Source organism: Oncorhynchus mykiss, chromosome 26 (genome assembly GCF_057628025.1).
Source record: "Oncorhynchus mykiss isolate SJ-2025 chromosome 26, ASM5762802v1, whole genome shotgun sequence".
Lineage (NCBI taxonomy): Eukaryota > Metazoa > Chordata > Actinopteri > Salmoniformes > Salmonidae > Oncorhynchus > Oncorhynchus mykiss.
The window spans coordinates 52,753,982-52,775,886 of record NC_143047.1 but is presented as its reverse complement, the minus strand read 5'-3'; the positions used below and the strand labels follow the sequence as shown (position 1 = coordinate 52,775,886).

The 21,905-nt window shown below is 43.0% G+C and overlaps 1 protein-coding gene across 1 annotated transcript; it reads right to left on the bottom strand.

Annotated features, from left to right (window-relative positions):
* Window positions 1-2,131: 2,131 nt before the first annotated feature.
* Window positions 2,132-3,506, bottom strand: LOC149971511 (uncharacterized; the record flags this gene model as incomplete). The annotated part of the gene is made up of 3 exons (XM_090221661.1): window positions 2,132-2,361; window positions 2,859-3,160; window positions 3,307-3,506. Coding segments are annotated over 3 exons (732 nt in total), but the record flags the coding sequence as incomplete, so codon positions are not given.
* Between the last annotated feature and the right edge of the window lie 18,399 nt (window positions 3,507-21,905).

Genomic DNA, 21,905 nt, shown 5'->3' with positions numbered 1-21,905 from the left:
TTGTTAAGCTGAAAACATCACCACATTGTTAAGACTATATCCAGTTCCTGGTCTGAAAACATCACCACATTGTTAAGACTATATCCAGTTCCTGGTCTGAAAACATCACCACATTGTTAAGACTATATCCAGTTCCTGGTCTGAAAACATCACCACATTGTTAAGACTATATCCAGTTCCTGGTCTGAAAACATCACCACACTGTTAAGACTATATCCAGTTCCTGGTCTGAAAACATCACCACATTGTTAAGACTATATCCAGTTCCTGGTCTGAAAACATCACCACATTGTTAGGACTATATCCAGTTCCTGGTCTGAAAACATCACCACATTGTTAAGACTATATCCAGTTCCTGGTCTGAAAACATCACCACATTGTTAGGACTATATCCAGTTCCTGGTCTGAAAACATCACCACATTGTTAAGCTGAAAACATCACCACATTGTTAAGACTATATCCAGTTCCTGGTCTGCCATGTGTTGAAAACAGAGCCACAGACAAAACATCACCACATTTTATTGAACCCTTATTTTAACAGGTAAGTTAACTGAAAACATATTTTACAGCAGCGACCTGGGGAATAGTTACAGAGGAGAGGAGGGGGGATGAATGAGCCCTGGGATTGTATTAGGGCCGATTGGGAATTTTGTCAGGACACCCTTTTAAAGTCCGATCCAAAAGACGGCACCCTACACAGGGCAATGTCCCCAATCACTGCCCTGGGGCATTGGGATATATTTTTTAGACCAGAGGAAAGGGTGCCTCCTACTGGCCCCCCAACTCCACTTCCAGCAGCATCTGGTCTCCCATCAAGGGACCAGCCAGGACCGAGTAAAGAACATGAACACTGCGAAAGCTCCCAATTCCCTGCTTTATTGACGTTTCCATCTGAAAAGGATCTTCGTCAGGTCAAACAAACCAACCAGGACCGACCCTGCTTAGCGTCTGAGGCAGGCCAGCAGTGGGACGCAATAAATCACTGTTTACAAATACTTTATTTCCAACTGTATTTTACAGGCAAACCCATCATAGAAAACATCACAGACGCCACCTACGGGAGCAGAAAGACTATCTGCGTGATCAGCCGTCGATACCAGGGTATTAAAAGTACTGATGAGGTGCTGACCTGTTGCACCCTCTACAACCACTGGGATTATTATTATTTGAAACTGCTGGTCATCTATGAACATTTATAACAGTACATGGCCAAGATGTTCAATCTCAACCCGGCAAAACCAGAAGAGGACTGGCCACCCCTCAGAGTCTGGATCCTCTCTAGGTTTTTTCCTGCCTTTCTAGGCCTTACTAGGAAGTTTTACCACCGTGCTTCTACATCTGCATTGCTTTCTGTTTTGTGTTTTAGGCTGGGTTTCTGTACAGCGCTGTGTGACATTTATTTATTGATTGATTAAAAAAGATTCCGTCATGTAGAATTGCATGAAATGAGTTTATAAAAATGCCACATGTTTCCTGGACCCCAGGCTACAAACAAATCCCCATGTGTGCAACTTCTGCAAGCGCCTGTACACAACTACTCTATGACACTACGCTAAAGCAATGATAATAATGCTTTATTATAAAAGGAGATTACCTCAGAGTCACACTCACTTTTTGTTCCGGCACCTCCCGATTTACAAATTAAGCACTGAGTAAAAGTATGGATACCTTACCGTTGTTTTTGATTGCTTAAGCACGATTTTCAAAACAGGGCCCGTGTTTTCAAAACACTACACACAATTAGCACAACACCCAAGTAACAAAACACTACAGATCCTTTGCAAAATTAAACACTCTTATAAAAACTATACACTTCTTTATAAAAACAACACTTTGTTACCATATGAAACACACACGTTTCACATTACTATACTCTGTTGACACGAGTTACACTCTGCTGTGATAAACCTAAAACACTTTTAGCACTTCTACTTCCCTATGACTAGAGTAGGCTACTATCAACAAAGTACAAATATAATGTAAATTCACCAAACACTACACAAGACCAATGTTGCAGACTGAAGAAACTAATTTATTTCTCAACACGCCCAAAATGTTGACAAGGAGATTCATAATACTGTAACCAAACGTCACTTTACGTATTGTAAGTAAAAAAAAACAACATAAAAACTAGACATTGCCTCTTCGCCTAGCTGGATCTGGCCAGAGAATTTCATCAACATCGCAGGCAATGTTGCCATTAGCAAGACACCTTGGAAAGAAACGTCTTGAATGACGAATCCATCGTTGCATTGCTGCTACCTCCATCTGGTCACAGGCCTCCTCCATGGCTTGGATGAGGGGTACCTCAGCCTGAAGACAGAGATCATATACCTTCCACCGCCAGGCCGAGAAAAACTCTTCTATAGGGTTGAGGAATGGAGAGTATGGTGGAAGATATAGGACGGTGAAATGTGGATGTTGCTGAAACCAGTTCTGAACCAGAGCAGAGCGGTGGAAAGACACATTGTCCCAGACAACAATGTATTGCATATGATCGATTTGATTTGCTGCTGTTATGTTGTGCAATTGGTCCAAGAATGTAAGTATGAGTGCTGTGTTGTAAGGGCCCATATGGGCATGGCGGTGGAGGACCCCATTCTGTATAATGGCTGCACAGAGTGTTATATTATGCCCACGTTGCCCTGGGACATTGACTGTTGCCAATGATGTTTCTTCCCCTCCTTCGTGTTCTCGTCAGGTTGAACCCAGCCTCATCTACGTAAATGAACTCATGCTGGACCTCCTCTCCATCCATTCGTAAAACAGTGTCAGGCAAAATTGTGTAGTTCAGTGTAGATCTAGTATACATATTACAGTACAGTAAAATATTATGAGACAGTATGCAAGATCACACTGCTAAAGTGAATACATACCTCTGCATGATCATGCCGCAGTTGTTTCACCCTTTCGGAATTGCGCTCGAAAGGCACTCGATAAATTTGCTTCATTTGAATATGTTTTTTTTTTAGGATGCGTGCCAGTGTTGATGTTGAGACCTGATGGATATCGCTGAAAATGGCGTGGTTATTGACAATGTTAGCTTGGAGCTGCTTGAGTGTTATAGCATTGTTGGCCAAAACCATGTTTACTATCTCCCTCTCTTGCTGTTCTGTGAACATAGGAGGCCTTCCCCCTTGTCGTCCCTGACCCTCAATCCTATGTAGAAAAAAACCCAGTATACAATAGTACAGTAATTTCACAGGAAAAGGTAACAGAAGTGCTGATAGTGCATAGAATACAGTACTGTAAGCAGTTACTGAAACCGTGCAGATGTTTTTGATATGATGATATTTTTACAATACCTATTTTCCAGTCGAAATGTTCTCATCACACTTGCGACTGTATATCGGCTTAGATTTGGCTGTACTCGCAGTCCAGCCTCCCTCAGCGTCAGGCCGTGGTTGACAACGTGGTCAACCAGTGTTGCGCGGATCTCATTTGTCAGATTCGGTCCTCTTTGAGCACCTTCTTGTCTTCCTCTTCCTCCCCTTCCTCCTCCTCCTCATCCTCTTCCTCGTCCTCCTCGTTCTCCTCCTCGTCCTCGTTCTCCTCGTCCTCCTCGTTCTCCTCCTCGTCCTCCTCCTCCTCGTCTTACTCTTTCTCTGACTCTTTCCATTGTGCTTGAAGACCGATGAACTCACCTGCTGCTTTTTATAGTGCTTATACACCTGATTGGTGTGTCTACAGTTAAGCAAACGAGTGTTTGCACACCTGATGACTGTGTTGAACCAATTGGTTGGACGGTGTGGTAATTTGACAGTCAGTGCTTTGGTATTGCAAGGACGTGACTTCATGATAGATGTTTGTGTGTAATGTATGTTAAGTGTGTTTAGTGTTTTGCAAATCACTGTGTGTATAGTTTTGCAACAAGTGTGAGGTTGACAATGTGCTTATAGTTGTGCAAATAGGGGCTGATGTTTTGCTTCTTGAGTGTAAGGTCTAATAGTGTACTACTGTTAATTTGAGTGTGTAAGCAATCCAAAAAAACTGTAATAGAAAATGATTAAAGTAATTGTGAAAGTCACCCAGTAAAATCCTACTTGAGTAAAATACTAAAAGTATTTGGTTGAAATAAACTTAAGTATCAAAAGTAAATGTATGAATAATAAAAAATTCCTTAGTTTAAGCAAACCAGACGGCACCATTTTCTTGGTTTTTAAATTTAAGGATAACCAGGGACACACTTCAACACTCAGACATACCTTACAGATGAAGCATGTGTGTTCAGTGAGTCCTCCAGATCAGAGGCAGTAGGGATGACCAGGGATGTTCTCTGTTTAGTGAGTCCTCCAGATCAGAGTCAGTAGGGATGACCAGGGATGTTCTCTGTTTAGTGAGTCCTCCAGATCAGAGGCAGTAGGGATGACCAGGGATGTTCTCTGTTTAGTGAGTCCTCCAGATCAGAGGCAGTAGGGATGACCAGGGATGTTCTCTGTTCAGTGAGTCCTCCAGATCAGAGGCAGTAGGGATGACCAGGGATGTTCTCTGTTCAGTGAGTCCTCCAGATCAGAGGCAGTAGGGATGACCAGGGATGTTCTCTGTTCAGTGAGTCCTCCAGATCAGAGGCAGTAGGGATGACCAGGGATGTTCTCTGTTCAGTGAGTCCTCCAGATCAGAGGCAGTAGGGATGACCAGGGATGTTCTCTGTTTAGTGAGTCCGCCAGATCAGAGGCAGTGGGGATGACCAGGGATGTTCTCTGTTCAGTGAGTCCGCCAGATCAGAGGCAGTGGGGATGACTAGGGATGTTCTCTGTTTAATGAGTCCTCCAGATCAGAGGCAGTGGGGATGACCAGGGATGTTCTCTGTTCAGTGAGTCCGCCAGATCAGAGGCAGTAGGGAGGACTAGGGATGTTCTCTGTTTAGTGAGTCCTCCAGATCAGAGGCAGTAGGGAGGACTAGGGATGTTCTCTGTTTAGTGAGTCCTCCAGATCAGAGGCAGTAGGGATGACCAGGGATGTTCTCTGTTCAGTGAGTCCTCCAGATCAGAGGCAGTAGGGATGACCAGGGATGTTCTCTGTTCAGTGAGTCCTCCAGATCAGAGGCAGTAGGGATGACCAGGGATGTTCTCTGTTCAGTGAGTCCTCCAGATCAGAGGCAGTAGGGATGACCAGGGATGTTCTCTGTTCAGTGAGTCCTCCAGATCAGAGGCAGTAGGGATGACCAGGGATGTTCTCTGTTTAGTGAGTCCGCCAGATCAGAGGCAGTGGGGATGACCAGGGATGTTCTCTGTTCAGTGAGTCCGCCAGATCAGAGGCAGTGGGGATGACCAGGGATGTTCTCTGTTTAGTGAGTCCTCCAGATCAGAGGCAGTGGGGATGACCAGGGATGTTCTCTGTTCAGTGAGTCCGCCAGATCAGAGGCAGTAGGGAGGACTAGGGATGTTCTCTGTTTAGTGAGTCCTCCAGATCAGAGGCAGTAGGGAGGACTAGGGATGTTCTCTGTTTAGTGAGTCCTCCAGATCAGAGGCAGTAGGGATGACCAGGGATGTTCTCTGTTCAGTGAGTCCTCCAGATAAGAGGCAGTAGGGAGGACTAGGGATGTTCTCTGTTTAGTGAGTCCTCCAGATATGAGGCAGTAGGGAGGACTAGGGATGTTCTCTGTTTAGTGAGTCCTCCAGATCAGAGGCAGTAGGGAGGACTAGGGATGTTCTCTGTTTAGTGAGTCCTCCAGATCAGAGGCAGTAGGGATGACCAGGGATGTTCTCTGTTCAGTGAGTCCTCCAGATCAGAGGCAGTAGGGAGGACTAGGGATGTTCTCTGTTTAGTGAGTCCTCCAGATCAGAGGCAGTAGGGAGGACTAGGGATGTTCTCTGTTTAGTGAGTCCTCCAGATCAGAGGCAGTAGGGAGGACTAGGGATGCTCTCTGTTTAGTGAGTCCTGCAGATCAGAGGCAGTAGGGAGGACTAGGGATGTTCTCTGTTTAGTGAGTCCTCCAGATCAGAGGCAGTAGGGAGGACTAGGGATGTTCTCTGTTTAGTGAGTCCTCCAGATCAGAGGCAGTAGGGAGGACTAGGGATGCTCTCTGTTTAGTGAGTCCTGCAGATCAGAGGCAGTAGGGAGGACAAGGGATGTTCTCTGTTTAGTGAGTCCTCCAGATCAGAGGCAGTAGGGGTGACCAGGGATGTTCTCTGTTTAGTGAGTCCTCCAGATCAAAGGCAGTAGGGATGACCAGGGATGTTCTCTGTTTAGTGAGTCTGCCAGATCAGAGGCAGTGGGGATGACCAGGGATGTTCTCTGTTCAGCGAGTCCTCCAGATCAGAGGCAGTGACCAGGGATGTTCTCTGTTCAGCGATTCCGCCAGATCAGAGGCAGTAGGGATGACTAGGGATGTTATCTTAATAAGTGTGTGAATTAGACCATTTTCCTGTCAAAATGTACCGAGTACTTTTGAGTATCAGTGAAAAATTATGGAGAAAATAGTACATTATTTTCTTTAGGAATGTAGTGAAGTAAAAGTAAAAGTTTTAAAAATATATAAATAATAAAGTAAAGTACAGATACCTTAAAAAATTACTAAAGTGCTTTAAAGTATTTTTACTTAAGTACTTTACACCACTGAATTTAGGTTCCGGATGAAGCAAATGTCAGTGCAAAAGAACATTCTGCCAACCCCTCCAAAGACGTGATGCGTTGATATTTCCTTAGATACTGTCTTGGCCTAATTCCAATACTCCAAAGTACACAGCAAATGAGGGTGTTATTGTCACCATAAAAGCTGAATGGAGTCGTTTTCCAGATGCAGTTATAATGCTCTTTCACATGCGCACCGGTCTGATTTACTGTTCTTAACCAGACTACCTTGGCCCATACCTGTTTACCAGACTACCTTGTCCAGGACCTGTTTACCAGACTACCTTGTCCCAGACCTGTTTACCAGACTAGCTCGTCCAGGACCTGTTAACCAGACTACCTTGGCCCATACCTGTTTACCAGACTACCTTGTCCTGGACCTGTTTACCAGACTACCTTGTCCAGGACCTGTTTACCAGACTACCTTGTCCTGGACCTGTTTACCAGACTACCTTGTCCCAGACCTGTTTACCAGACTAGCTCGTCCAGGACCTGTTAACCAGACTACCTTGGCCCATACCTGTTTACCAGACTACCTTGTCCTGGACCTGTTTACCAGACTACCTTGTCCCAGACCTGTTTACCAGACTACCTTGTCCCAGACCTGTTTACTGTTTACCAGACTACCTTGTCCCAGACCTGTTTACCAGACTACCTTGTCCTGGACCTGTTTACCAGACTACCTTGTCCCAGACCTGTTTACCAGACTATCTTGTCCTGGACCTGTTACCAGACTACCTTGTCCAGGACCTGTTTACCAGACTACCTTGTCCAGGACCTGTTTACCAGACTACCTTGTCCAGGACCTGTTTACTGTTTACCAGACTACCTTGTCCCAGACCTGTTTACCAGACTACCTTGTCCCAGACCTGTTTACCAGACTACCTTGTCCCAGACCTGTTTACTGTTTACCAGACTACCTTGTCCCAGACCTGTTTACCAGACTACCTTGTCCCAGACCTGTTTACTGTTTACCAGACTACCTTGTCCCAGACCTGTTTACCAGACTACCTTGTCCCAGACCTGTTTACTGTTTACCAGACTACCTTGTCCCAGACCTGTTTACCAGACTACCTTGTCCCAAACCTGTTTACTGTTTACCAGACTACCTTGTCCCAGACCTGTTTACTGTTTACCAGACTACCTTGTCCCAGACCTGTTTACTGTTTACCAGACTACCTTGTCCTGGACCTGTTTACCAGACTACCTTGTCCCAGACCTGTTTACCAGACTACCTTGTCCCAGACCTGTTTACCAGATGCGATATGCAACATAATGTATTAGAATGATGTGAAAAACAACATAATGTATTAGAATGATGTGATATACAACATAATGTATTAGAATGAGGTGATATACAACATAATGTATTAGAATGATGTGATATACAACATTATGTGATATACAACATAATGTATTAGAATGATGTGATATACAACATGATGTGATATACAACATAATGTATTAGAATGAGGTGATATACAACATAATGTATTAGAATGATGTGATATACAACATGATGTGATGTACAACATAATGTATTAGAATGAGGTGATATATAACATAATGTGATATACAACATAATGTATTAGAATGAGGTGATATACAACATAATGTATTAGAATGATGTGATATACAACATAATGTATTAGAATGACGTGATATACAACATAATGTATTAGAATGATGTGATATACAACATTATGTGATATACAACATAATGTATTAGAATGATGTGATATACAACATAATGTATTAGAATGACGTGATATACAACATAATGTATTAGAATGATGTGATATACAACATTATGTGATATACAACATAATGTATTAGAATGATGTGATATACAACATGATGTGATATACAACATAATGTATTAGAATGAGGTGATATACAACATAATGTATTAGAACGATGTGATATCCAACATTATGTGATATACAACATAATGTATTAGAATGATGTGATATACAACATGATGTGATATACAACATAATGTGATATACAACATAATGTATTAGAATGATGTGATATACAACATAATGTGATATACAACATAATGTATTAGAATGATGTGATATACAACATAATGTATTAAAATGATGTGAGAAACAACATAATCTATTAGAACGATGTGATATACAACATAATGTATTAGAATGATGTGATATACAACATAATGTATTAGAATGATGTGATATACAACATAATGTATTAGAATGATGTGATATACAACATAATGTATTAGAATGATGTGATATACAACATAATGTATTAGAATGATGTGATATACAACATGATGTATTAGAATGATGTGATATACAACATAATGTATTAGAATGATGTGATATACAACATGATGTATTAGAATGATGTGATATACAACATGATGTATTAGAATGATGTGATATACAACATAATGTATTAGAATGATGTGATATACAACATAATGTATTAGAATGATGTGATATACAACATAATGTATTAGAATGATGTGATATACAACATAATGTATTAGAATGATGTGATATACAACATAATGTATTAGAATGATGTGATATACAACATAATGTATTAGAATGATGTGATATACAACATGATGTATTAGAATGATGTGATATACAACATGATGTATTAGAATGATGTGAGAAACAACATAATGTGATATACAACATAATGTGATATACAACATACTGTATTATAATGATGTGATATACAACATAATGTATTAGAATTATGTGATATACAACATGATGTGATATACAACATAATGTGATATACAACATAATGTGATATACAACATGATGTGATATACAACATAATGTGATATACAACATAATGTGATATACAACATGATGTGATATACAACATGATGTGATATACAACATAATGTATTAGAATGATGTGATATACAACATGATGTATTAAAATGATGTGAGAAACAACATAATCTATTAGAACGATGTGATATACAACATAATGTATTAGAATGATGTGATATACAACATAATGTATTAGAATGATGTGATATACAACATAATGTATTAGAATGATGTGATATACAACATAATGTATTAGAATGATGTGATATACAACATAATGTATTAGAATGATGTGATATACAACATAATGTATTAGAATGATGTGATATACAACATAATGTATTAGAATGATGTGATATACAACATAATGTGATATACAACATAATGTATTAGAATGATGTGATATACAACATAATGTATTAGAATGATGTGATATACAACATAATGTATTAGAACGATGTGATATACAACATAATGTATTAGAATGATGTGATTTACAACATAATGTGAGAAACAACATAATGTATTAGAATGATGTGATTTACAACATAATGTATTAGAATGATGTGATATACAACATGATGTATTAGAATGATGTGATATACAACATAATGTATTAGAATGATGTGATATACAACATAATGTATTAGAATGATGTGATATACAACATAATGTATTAGAATGATGTGATATACAACATAATGTATTAGAATGATGTGATATACAACATAATGTATTAGAATGATGTGATATACAACATAATGTATTAGAATGAGGTGATATACAACATAATGTATTAGAATGATGTGATATACAACATGATGTATTAGAATGATGTGAAATACAACATAATATATTAGAACGATGTGATATACAACATAATGTATTACAATGATGTGATATACAACATAATGTATTAGAATGATGTGATATACAACATGATGTATTAGAATGATGTGATATACAACATAATGTATTAGAATGAGGTGATATACAACATTATGTGATATACAACATAATGTATTAGAATGATGTGATATACAACATGATGTATTAGAATGATGTGATATACAACATAATGTATTAGAATGATGTGATATACAACATGATGTATTAGAATGATGTGATATACAACATGATGTATTAGAATGATGTGATATACAACATAATGTATTAGAATGAGGTGATATACAACATAATGTATTAGAATGATGTGATATACAACATAATGTATTAGAATTATGTGATATACAACATACTGTATTAGAATGATGTGATATACAACATAATGTATTAGAATGATGTGATATACAACATGATGTATTAGAATGATGTGATATACAACATAATGTATTAGAATGATGTGATATACAACATAATGTATTAGAATGAGGTGATATACAACATAATGTATTAGAATGAGGTGATATACAACAGAATGTATTAGAATGATGTGATATACAACATGATGTATTAGAATGATGTGATATACAACATAATGTATTAGAGTGATGTGATATACAACATAATGTATTAGAATGATGTGATATACAACATAATGTATTAGAATGATGTGATATACAACATGATGTATTAGAATGATGTGATATACAACATAATGTATTAGAATGATGTGATATACAACATGATGTATTAGAATGAGGTGATATACAACATAATGTATTAGAATGATGTGATATACAACATGATGTATTAGAATGATGTGATATACAACATGATGTATTAGAATGATGTGATATACAACATAATGTATTAGAATGATGTGATATACAACATAATGTATTAGAATGATGTGATATACAACATGATGTATTAGAATGATGTGATATACAACATAATGTATTAGAATGATGTGATATACAACATGATGTATTAGAATGATGTGATATACAACATAATGTATTAGAATGATGTGATATACAACATAATGTATTAGAATGATGTGATATACAACATAAAAAGAAGTTCTGCAGGCTCTAGTTTAGTCTAATCTTGATTATTGTCCAGTCGTGTGGTCCAGTTCTGCAGGCTCTAGTTTAGTCTAATCTTGATTATTGTCCAGTCGTGTGGTCCAGTTCTGCAGGCTCTAGTTTAGTCTAATCTTGATTATTGTCCAGTCGTGTGGTCCAGTTCTGCAGGCTCTAGTTTAGTCTAATCTTGATTATTGTCCAGTCGTGTGGTCCAGTTCTGCAGGCTCTAGTTTAGTCTAATCTTGATTATTGTCCAGTCGTGTGGTCCAGTTCTGCAGGCTCTAGTTTAGTCTAATCTTGATTATTGTCCAGTCGTGTGGTCCAGTTCTGCAGGCTCTAGTTTAGTCTAATCTTGATTATTGTCCAGTCGTGTGGTCCAGTTCTGCAGGCTCTAGTTTAGTCTAATCTTGATTATTGTCCAGTCGTGTGGTCCAGTTCTGCAGGCTCTAGTTTAGTCTAATCTTGATTATTGTCCAGCCGTGTAGTCCAGTGCTGCAGGCTCTAGTTTAGTCTAATCTTGATTATTGTCCAGCCGTGTGGTCCAGTTCTGCAGGCTCTAGTTTAGTCTAATCTTGATTATTGTCCAGTCGTGTGGTCCAGTTCTGCAGGCTCTAGTTTAGTCTAATCTTGATTATTGTCCAGTCGTGTGGTCCAGTTCTGCAGGCTCTAGTTTAGTCTAATCTTGATTATTGTCCAGTCGTGTGGTCCAGTTCTGCAGGCTCTAGTTTAGTCTAATCTTGATTATTGTCCAGTCGTGTGGTCCAGTTCTGCAGGCTCTAGTTTAGTCTAATCTTGATTATTGTCCAGTCGTGTGGTCCAGTTCTGCAGGCTCTAGTTTAGTCTAATCTTGATTATTGTCCAGTCGTGTGGTCCAGTTCTGCAGGCTCTAGTTTAGTCTAATCTTGATTATTGTCCAGTCGTGTGGTCCAGTTCTGCAGGCTCTAGTTTAGTCTAATCTTGATTATTGTCCAGTCGTGTGGTCCAGTTCTGCAGGCTCTAGTTTAGTCTAATCTTGATTATTGTCCAGTCGTGTGGTCCAGTTCTGCAGGCTCTAGTTTAGTCTAATCTTGATTATTGTCCAGTCGTGTGGTCCAGTTCTGCAGGCTCTAGTTTAGTCTAATCTTGATTATTGTGCCCCAGGACTACCTGTGCCCCATGCCCCAGGACTACCTGACATGATGACTCCTTGCTGTCCCCAGTCCACCTGGCCGTGCTGCTGCTCCAGTTTCAACTGTTCTGCCTTATTATTATTCGACCATGCTGGTCATTTATGAACATTTGAACATCTTGGCCATGTTCTGTTATGATCTCCACCCGGCACAGCCAGAAGAGGACTGGCCACCCCACATAGCCTGGTTCCTCTCTAGGTTTCTTCCTAGGTTTTGGCCTTTCTAGGGAGTTTTTCCTAGCCACTGTGCTTCTACACCTGCATTGCTTGCTGTTTGGGGTTTTAGGCTGGGTTTCTGTACAGTACTTTGAGATATCAGCTGATGTACGAAGGGCTATATAAAGAAAAAAGAAAAAAGAAATAATCAGAGGGCTGATATTAACACTATGCTGCCAGTCTCTCTTGGCTAAGAGTTGAGGAGAGACTGACTACATCACTTCTTCTTTTATAAGAAACATTCATGTGTTGAAAATCCCAAATTGATTGCAGTCAATTTACACACAGCTCTGACACACACACTTATCCCACCAGACATGCCACCAGGGGTCTTTTCATAGTCCCCAAATCCAGAACAAATTCAAGATAAACATACAGTATTACATAGAGCCCTTATTGCATGGAACTTCCTTCCATTTCATATTGCGCAAATAAACAGCAAACCTGGTTTCAAAAAACAGATAAAGCAACACCTCACGGCACAACAACTCTCCCCTAAGACAGATAAAGCAACACCTCACGGCACAACAACTCTCCACTAAAGCAGATAAAGCAACACCTCACGGCCCAACAACTCTCCCCTATTGGACCCAGATAGTGTGTGTGTATGTATTGATATGGAGGCTGTGTGTGTATGTAGTGATATGGAGGCTGTGTGTGTATGTATTGATATGGAGGCTGTGTGTGTATGTATTGATATGGAGGCTGTGTGTGTATGTGTTGATATGGAGGCTGTGTGTGTATGTATTGATATGGAGACTGTGTGTGTATGTAGTGATATGGAGGCTGTGGGTGTATGTAGTGATATGGAGGCTGTGTGTGCATGTAGTGATATGGAGGCTGTGTGTGTATGTATTGATATGGAGGCTGTGTGTGCCTTTTTCTAATGTATGTAGTACTGTTTTTGAGCTGTTCTTGTCTAATGATGTTCTGTATTATGTAATTCTGTATTATGTTTCATGTTCTGTGTGGGACCCAGGAAGAGAAGCTGCTGCTTTTGCAACAGCTAATGGGGATCCTAATAAAATACCAAATACCAAACAAAACTGTCCACAGATCAAGGCCCAACTCCAGCATCACTACAGTAACTACAACAACACTGTCCACATACTGCCCACAGATTAAGGCCCAACTCCAGCATCACTACAGTAACTACAACAACACTGTCCACATACTGCCCACAGATCAAGGCCCAACTCCAGCATCACTACAGTAACTACAACAACACTGTCCACATACTGCCCACAGATCAAGGCACAACTCCAGCATCACTACAGTAACTACAACAACACTGTCCACAGATCAAGGCCCAACTCCAGCATCACTACAGTAACTACAACAACACTGTCCACATACTGCCCACAGATCAAGGCCCAACTCCAGCATCACTACAGTAACTACAACAACACTGTCCACATACTGCCCACAGATCAAGGCCCAACTCCAGCATCACTACAGTAACTACAACAACACTGTCCACATACTGCCCACAGATCAAGGCACAACTCCAGCATCACTACAGTAACTACAACAACACTGTCCACATACTGCCCACAGATCAAGGCCCAACTCCAGCATCACTACAGTAACTACAACAACACTGTCCACATACTGCCCACAGATCAAGGCCCAACTCCAGCATCACTACAGTAACTACAACAACACTGTCCACATACTGCCCACAGATCAAGGCCCAACTCCAGCATCACTACAGTAACTACAACAACACTGTCCACATACTGCCCACAGATCAAGGCCCAACTCCAGCATCACTACAGTAACTACAACAACACTGTCCACATACTGCCCGCAGATCAAGGCCCAACTCCAGCATCACTACAGTAACTACAACAACACTGTCCACATACTGCCCGCAGATCAAGGCCCAACTCCAGCATCACTACAGTAACTACAACAACACTGTCCACATACTGCCCACAGATCAAGGCCCAACTCCAGCATCACTACAGTAACTACAACAACACTGTCCACGTACTGCCCGCAGATCAAGGCCCAACTCCAGCATCACTACAGTAACTACAACAACACTGTCCACATACTGCCCACAGATCAAGGCCCAACTTACAGTACCTTCAGAAAGTATTCACACCCCATTTTGTTGTGTTACAGCCTGAATTTAAAATTGATAACATTTAGATTTTTTGGGGTCACTGGCCTACACACAGTACCCCATAATGTCACTGGCCTACACACAGTACCCCATAATGTCACTGGCCTACACACAGTACCCCATAATGTCACTGGCCTACACACAGTACCCCATAATGCCACTGGCCTACACACAGTACCCCATAATGTCACTGGCCTACACACAGTACCCCATAAAGTCACTGGCCTACACACAATACCCCATAATGTCACTGGCCTACACACAGTACCCCATAATGTCACTGGTCTACACACAATACCCCATAATGTCACTGGCCTACACACAATACCCCATAATGTCACTGGCCTACACACAATACCCCATAATGTCACTGGCCTACACACAGTACCCCATAATGTCACTGGCCTACACACAGTACCCCATAATGTCACTGGCCTACACACAATACCCCATCATGTCACTGGCCTACACACAATACCCCATAATGTCACTGGCCTACACACAGTACCCCATAATGTCACTGGCCTACATACAGTACCCCATAATGTCACTGGCCTACACACAGTACCCCATAATGTCACTGGCCTACACACAATACCCCATAATGTCACTGGTCTACACACAGTACCCCATAATGTCACTGGCCTACACACAATACCCCATAAAGTCACTGGCCTACACACAATACCCCATAATGTCACTGGCCTACACACAATACCCCATAATGTCACTGGCCTACACACAATACCCCATAATGTCACTGGCCTACACACAATACCCCATAATGTCACTGGCCTACACACAGTACCCCATAATGTCACTGGCCTACACACAGTACCCCATAATGTCACTGGTCTACACACAATACCCCATAATGTCACTGGCCTACACACAGTACCCCATAATGTCACTGGCCTACACACAATACCACATAATGTCACTGGCCTACACACAATACCCAATAATGTCACTGGCCTACACACAGTACCCCATAATGTCACTGGCCTACACACAATACCCCATAATGTCACTGGCCTACACACAATACCCCATAATGTCACTGGCCTACACACAGTACCCCATAATGTCACTGGCCTACACACAGTACCCCATAATGTCACTGGCCTACACACAATACCCCATAATGTCACTCGCCTACACACAGTACCCCATAATGTCACTGGCCTACACACAATACCCCATAAAGTCACTGGCCTACACACAATACCCCATTATGTCACTGGCCTACACACAATACCCCATCATGTCACTGGCCTACACACAATACCCCATAATGTCACTGGCCTACACACAGTACCCCATAATGTCACTGGCCTACACACAATACCCCATTATGTCACTGGCCTACACACAATACCCCATAATGTCACTGGCCTACACACAGTACCCCATAATGTCACTGGCCTACACACAGTACCCCATAATGTCACTGGCCTACATACAGTACCCCATAATGTCACTGGCCTACACACAGTACCCCATAATGTCACTGGCCTACACACAATACCCCATAATGTCACTGGTCTACACACAGTACCCCATAATGTCACTGGCCTACACACAATACCCCATAAAGTCACTGGCCTACACACAATACCCCATAATGTCACTGGCCTACACACAATACCCCATAATGTCACAGGCCTACACACAATACCCCATAATGTCAATGGCCTACACACAATACCCCATAATGTCACTGGCCTACACACAGTACCCCATAATGTCACTGGCCTACACACAGTACCCCATAATGTCACTGGTCTACACACAATACCCCATAATGTCACTGGCCTACACACAGTACCCCATAATGTCACTGGCCTACACACAATACCACATAATGTCACTGGCCTACACACAATACCCAATAATGTCACTGGCCTACACACAGTACCCCATAATGTCACTGGCCTACACACAATACCCCATAATGTCACTGGCCTACACACAATACCCCATAATGTCACTGGCCTACACACAGTACCCCATAATGTCACTGGCCTACACACAGTACCCCATAATGTCACTGGCCTACACACAATACCCCATAATGTCACTGGCCTACACACAGTACCCCATAATGTCACTGGCCTACACACAATACCCCATAAAGTCACTGGCCTACACACAATACCCCATAATGTCACTGGCCTACACACAGTACCCCATAATGTCACTGGCCTACACACAGTACCCCATAATGTCACTGGCCTACACACAATACCCCATAAAGTCACTGGCCTACACACAATACCCCATAATGTCACTGGCCTACACACAGTACCCCATAATGTCACTGGCCTACACACAATACCCCATAATGTCACTGGCCTACACACAATACCCCATAATGTCACTGGCCTACACACAATACCCCATAATGTCACTGGCCTACACACAGTACCCCATAATGTCACTGGCCTACACACAGTACCCCATAATGTCACTGGCCTACACACAATACCCCATAATGTCACTGGCCTACACACAATACCCCATAATGTCACTGGCCTACACACAATACCCCATAATGTCACTGGCCTACACACAATACCCCATAATGTCACTGGCCTACACACAATACCCCATAATGTCACTGGCCTACACACAATACTCCATAAAGTCACTGGCCTACACACAATACCCCATAATGTCACTGGCCTACACACAATACCCCATAATGTCACTGGCCTACATACAATACCCCGTAATGTCACTGGCCTACACACAATACCCCATAATGTCACTCGCCTACACACAGTACCCCATAATGTCACTGGCCTACACACAGTACCCCATAATGTCACTCGCCTACACACAATACCCCATAATGTCACTGGCCTACACACAGTACCCCATAAAGTCACTGGCCTACACACAGTACCCCATAAAGTCAAAGTGGAATTATGTTTTTCAAAATGTTTACAAATGAATGAAAAATGAAAAGCTGAAATGTTTTGAATCAGTAAGTATTCAAGCCCGTTGTTATGGCAAGCCTAAATAAGCTTAACAAGTCACATAATAAGTTGTGTGGACTTGATTTCTGAATGACTACCTCATCTCTGTACCCTACACATACAATTATCTGAAAGCCCAAGTCAAGCAGAGCATTTCAAACACAGATTCCACCCCAAAGACCTGGAAGGTTTTCCACAAAAAAATGCATCCTGTTTGCAACAAGGCACTAAAGACAATCTGAAAAAAATGTGGCAAAGAAATGAACTAATACATAATACTAATACATAATATGTTTGTGGCAAATCCACCGGAAGTAGCCACTAGACGTCACGCCCTGACCTTAGTTATCTTTGTTTTCTTTATTATTTGGTTAGGTCAGGGTGTGACAAGGGTGGTTTGTTTCGTTTTTTCATTGTCTAGGGGTTATTGTATGTGTAGAGGTTTTCTAGTCTAGGTGTTTATATGTCTATGGTTGCCTAGATTGGTTCTCAATCAGAGGCAGCTGTTTATCGTTGTCTCTGATTGGGAACCATATTTAGGCAGCCATATTCCTTGGTTATTTTGTGGGTTGTTATTCTATATTTAGTTGCCTGTTCTGCATTAGCCATCTTGCTTCACGGTTGTTTGTTTTGTTAGTTTTGTTCAGTGTTTGTTCTTCTATTAAATAAGTATGTTCGCTTACCACGCTGCGCCTTGGTCTCCTCTTTATGACGACCGTGACAGAACAACCCACCATAAAGGGACCAAGCAGCGTGTTAAGGAGGAATGGACCTGGGAGGACATTTTGGACGGAGCAGAACCCTGGACACAGGCTGAGTCGTTGCCTAGGAGCAAGAGAGGACAGCAATGACGTCGGGGACCCAAAAATAATTTTTTGGGGGGCACATGGAGCAGTCGGCGAAGTTGAGGGGTGAGTCAGAGATTGTCGAGGAGTTATTGGACAGATTGGAGGAGAGTGAACGGAGGGGAGATTATGAGACCTTCGAGGAGTTGTTGATTAAATTGGAGGAGAGTGAAGAGAGAGAGCTGTTGGTTTGGCGTAGTATGCACGGCATTCACCCTGAGGAGCGTGTTAGCTGTCCGATGCCACCTGTGTCAGTTCCTCTTACTCATCCTGAAACATGTGTTAAAGTTTCGGAACAATTGATGCCGGCTATACACACCAGGTCTCCAGTGTAGCTTCACAACCCGGTGTGTCCTGTTCCTACTCCTCGCACTCTTCCTCCAGTGCGCCTCCAGTGTCCAGTACGCCCTGTTCCTCCTCCCTGCACTCGCCCTGAGGTGCGTGTCACCAGCCCGATACCACCAGTACCGGCACTACGCATCAGGCCTCCAGTGCGCCTCCAGGGTCCAGTACGCCCTGTTCCTCCTCCCCGCACTCGCCCTGAGGTGCGTGTCACCACCCCGGTACCACCAGTACCGGCACTACGCATCAGGCCTCCAGTGCGCCTCCAGGGTCCAGTACGCCCTCTTCCTGCTCATCGCACTCACCCTGATGTGCGTGTCCCCAGCCCGGTACCACTAGTGCCGGCACCATGCACCAAGCCTACAGTGCGCCTCGGCAGTCCAGAGCGTCCTGCAACAGTACCCAGCCCAGCGCGTCCGGCGACAGTACCCAGTCCAGAGCGTCCGGCCACAGTACCCAGTCCAGAGCGTCCGGCGACAGTACCCAGTCCAGAGCGTCCGGCCACAGTACCCAGTCCAGAGCGTCCGGCCACAGTACCCAGTCCAGAGCGTCCGACCACAGTACCCAGTCCAGAGCGTCCGACCACAGTACCCAGTCCAGAGCGTCCGACCACAGTACCCAGTCCAGAGCGTCCGATGACATTACCCAGTCCAGAGCGTCCGGCGACAGTACCCAGTCCGGAACCTCCAACGATGGGCCACAGTCCGAAACCTCCAACGACGGGTCACAGTCCGAAACCTCCAACGACGGGCCACAGTCCGGAACCTCCAACGACGGGCCACAGTCCGGAACCTCCAACGACGGGCCACAGTCCGGAACCTCCAACGACGGTGCCCAGCCCGGGGTCTCCAGCGACGGCCCCTAGTCCGGGGTCTCCAGCGACGGTCCCCAGTCCGGGATCTCCAGCGACGGTACCCAGTCCAGAACATCCGGCGAGGGTCCCCAGCCCGGGGCCTATGGTGAGGATCCGCAGTCCTGACGCCCTGACCATAGTTACCTTTGTTTTCTTTATTATTTGGTTAGGTCAGGGTTTGACAAGGGTGGTTTGTTTAGTTTTTTCATTGTCTAGGGGTTTTATCTAGTCTAGGTGTTTATATGTCTATGGTTGCCTAGATTGGTTCTCAATCAGAGGCAGCTGTTTATCGTTGTCTCTGATTGGGAACCATATTTAGGTAGCCATATTCCTTGGTTATTTTGTGGGTTGTTATTCTATATTTAGTTGCCTGTTCTGCATTAGCCATCTTGCTTCACGGTTGTTTGTTTTGTTAGTTTTGTTCAGTGTTTGTTCTTCTATTAAATAAGTATGTTCGCTTACCACGCTGCGCCTTGGTCTCCTCTTTATGACGACCGTGACACTAGAAGTTAACCGGTGTGCTCAGAAACAGAGGCAATACGTTTATCAATTCATATCCCCAGCTTGATAGGGAGGAAATGACACGTCGTCCCTCTGTGTCCCAAAGTCACAGGAGCCATGAAGCTGGCAACACTTGGTGGACCCCATGGGCTGGTTCTGCATCAGTGTGGTGTTCGCCATCTGACTCTACAACTCCTTCTTCGTCCCCAAGTTGGTGCTACCGCCCCATTTCTATGAGGGGTATATCCCCTGGGCCTTGGTTGTCACTGAGTATTAATCCCACAGACCAGGTGTCTGCTTCATCAATGACTTTGACTGCTATAGTCACCCTGTACCTCTCCTCCTAGGTTACTACCAAACTTGTTTTTGTGTGGATTCCCTGATGTGGTTAGCTTTTAACAGCTGGGACCCTGCTATTTCTTGTCCCGGAATCCAGCTTGACAGACAGGTTGAAACCTGCTTCACAAACAGGTTGAAACCTGCTTGACAGACCGGTTGAAGCCTGCTTGACAGACAGGTTGAATGAAGCCTGCTTGACAGACCGGTTGAAGCCTGCTTGACAGACAGGTTGAAGCCTGCTTCACAGACAGGTTGAAGCCTACTTGACAGACAGGTTGAAGCCTGCTTGACAGACCGGTTGAATCCTGCTTCACAGACAGGTTGAAGCCTGCTTCACAGACAGGTTGAAGCCTGCTTCACAGACAGGTTGAATCTTGCTTCACAGACAGGTTGAAGCCTGCTTGACAGACAGGTTGAAGCCTGCTTGACAGACAGGTTGAAGCCTGCTTCACAGACAGGTTGAAGCTTGACAGAGCCGCTAAGCTGCTAGCCATCAATGTAAAAAAGTTAGTCCCAGATGAGTTTTCCAATGGAGCCCTCTTTGTCTGGAGAAATAAATGAAAATCAGCAGGAGCTGTATCTACTAGGCTTTGTTTCAGGACAAACTGATCAATCACAGTTCCAATGTGGCAGGAGCTGTATCTACTAGGCTTTGTTTCAGGACAAACTGATCAATCACAGTTCCAATGTGGCAGGAGCTGTATCTACTAGCCTTTGTTTCAGGACAAACTGATCAATCACAGTTCTAATGTGGCAGGAGCTGTATCTACTAGGCTTTGTTTCAGGACAAACTGATCAATCACAGTTCCAACGTGGCAGGAGCTGTATCTACTAGGCTTTGTTTCAGGACAAACTGATCAATCACAGTTCCAATGTGGCAGGTGCTGTATCTACAAGTCGAAGGTGCACAGCAAGAGGAGCATGGCAATGAACAATGGTCGCATGTAACGAGCCTTGGAAGCCAAAGACAGTGGCCTCCCGCAAAGCAGTCTACACTCCCAAAGAGAGACCCGGAACAGATACAAACTACGAATAGTTTCGCTGTCCTGGAGCCTGATCTTCCTATACCTTCATCGCTGTAGGTACCTGTGTCTGCGGCCACAGTGCCTACTCCTACGATTTCGAAGTCGACAACCTTC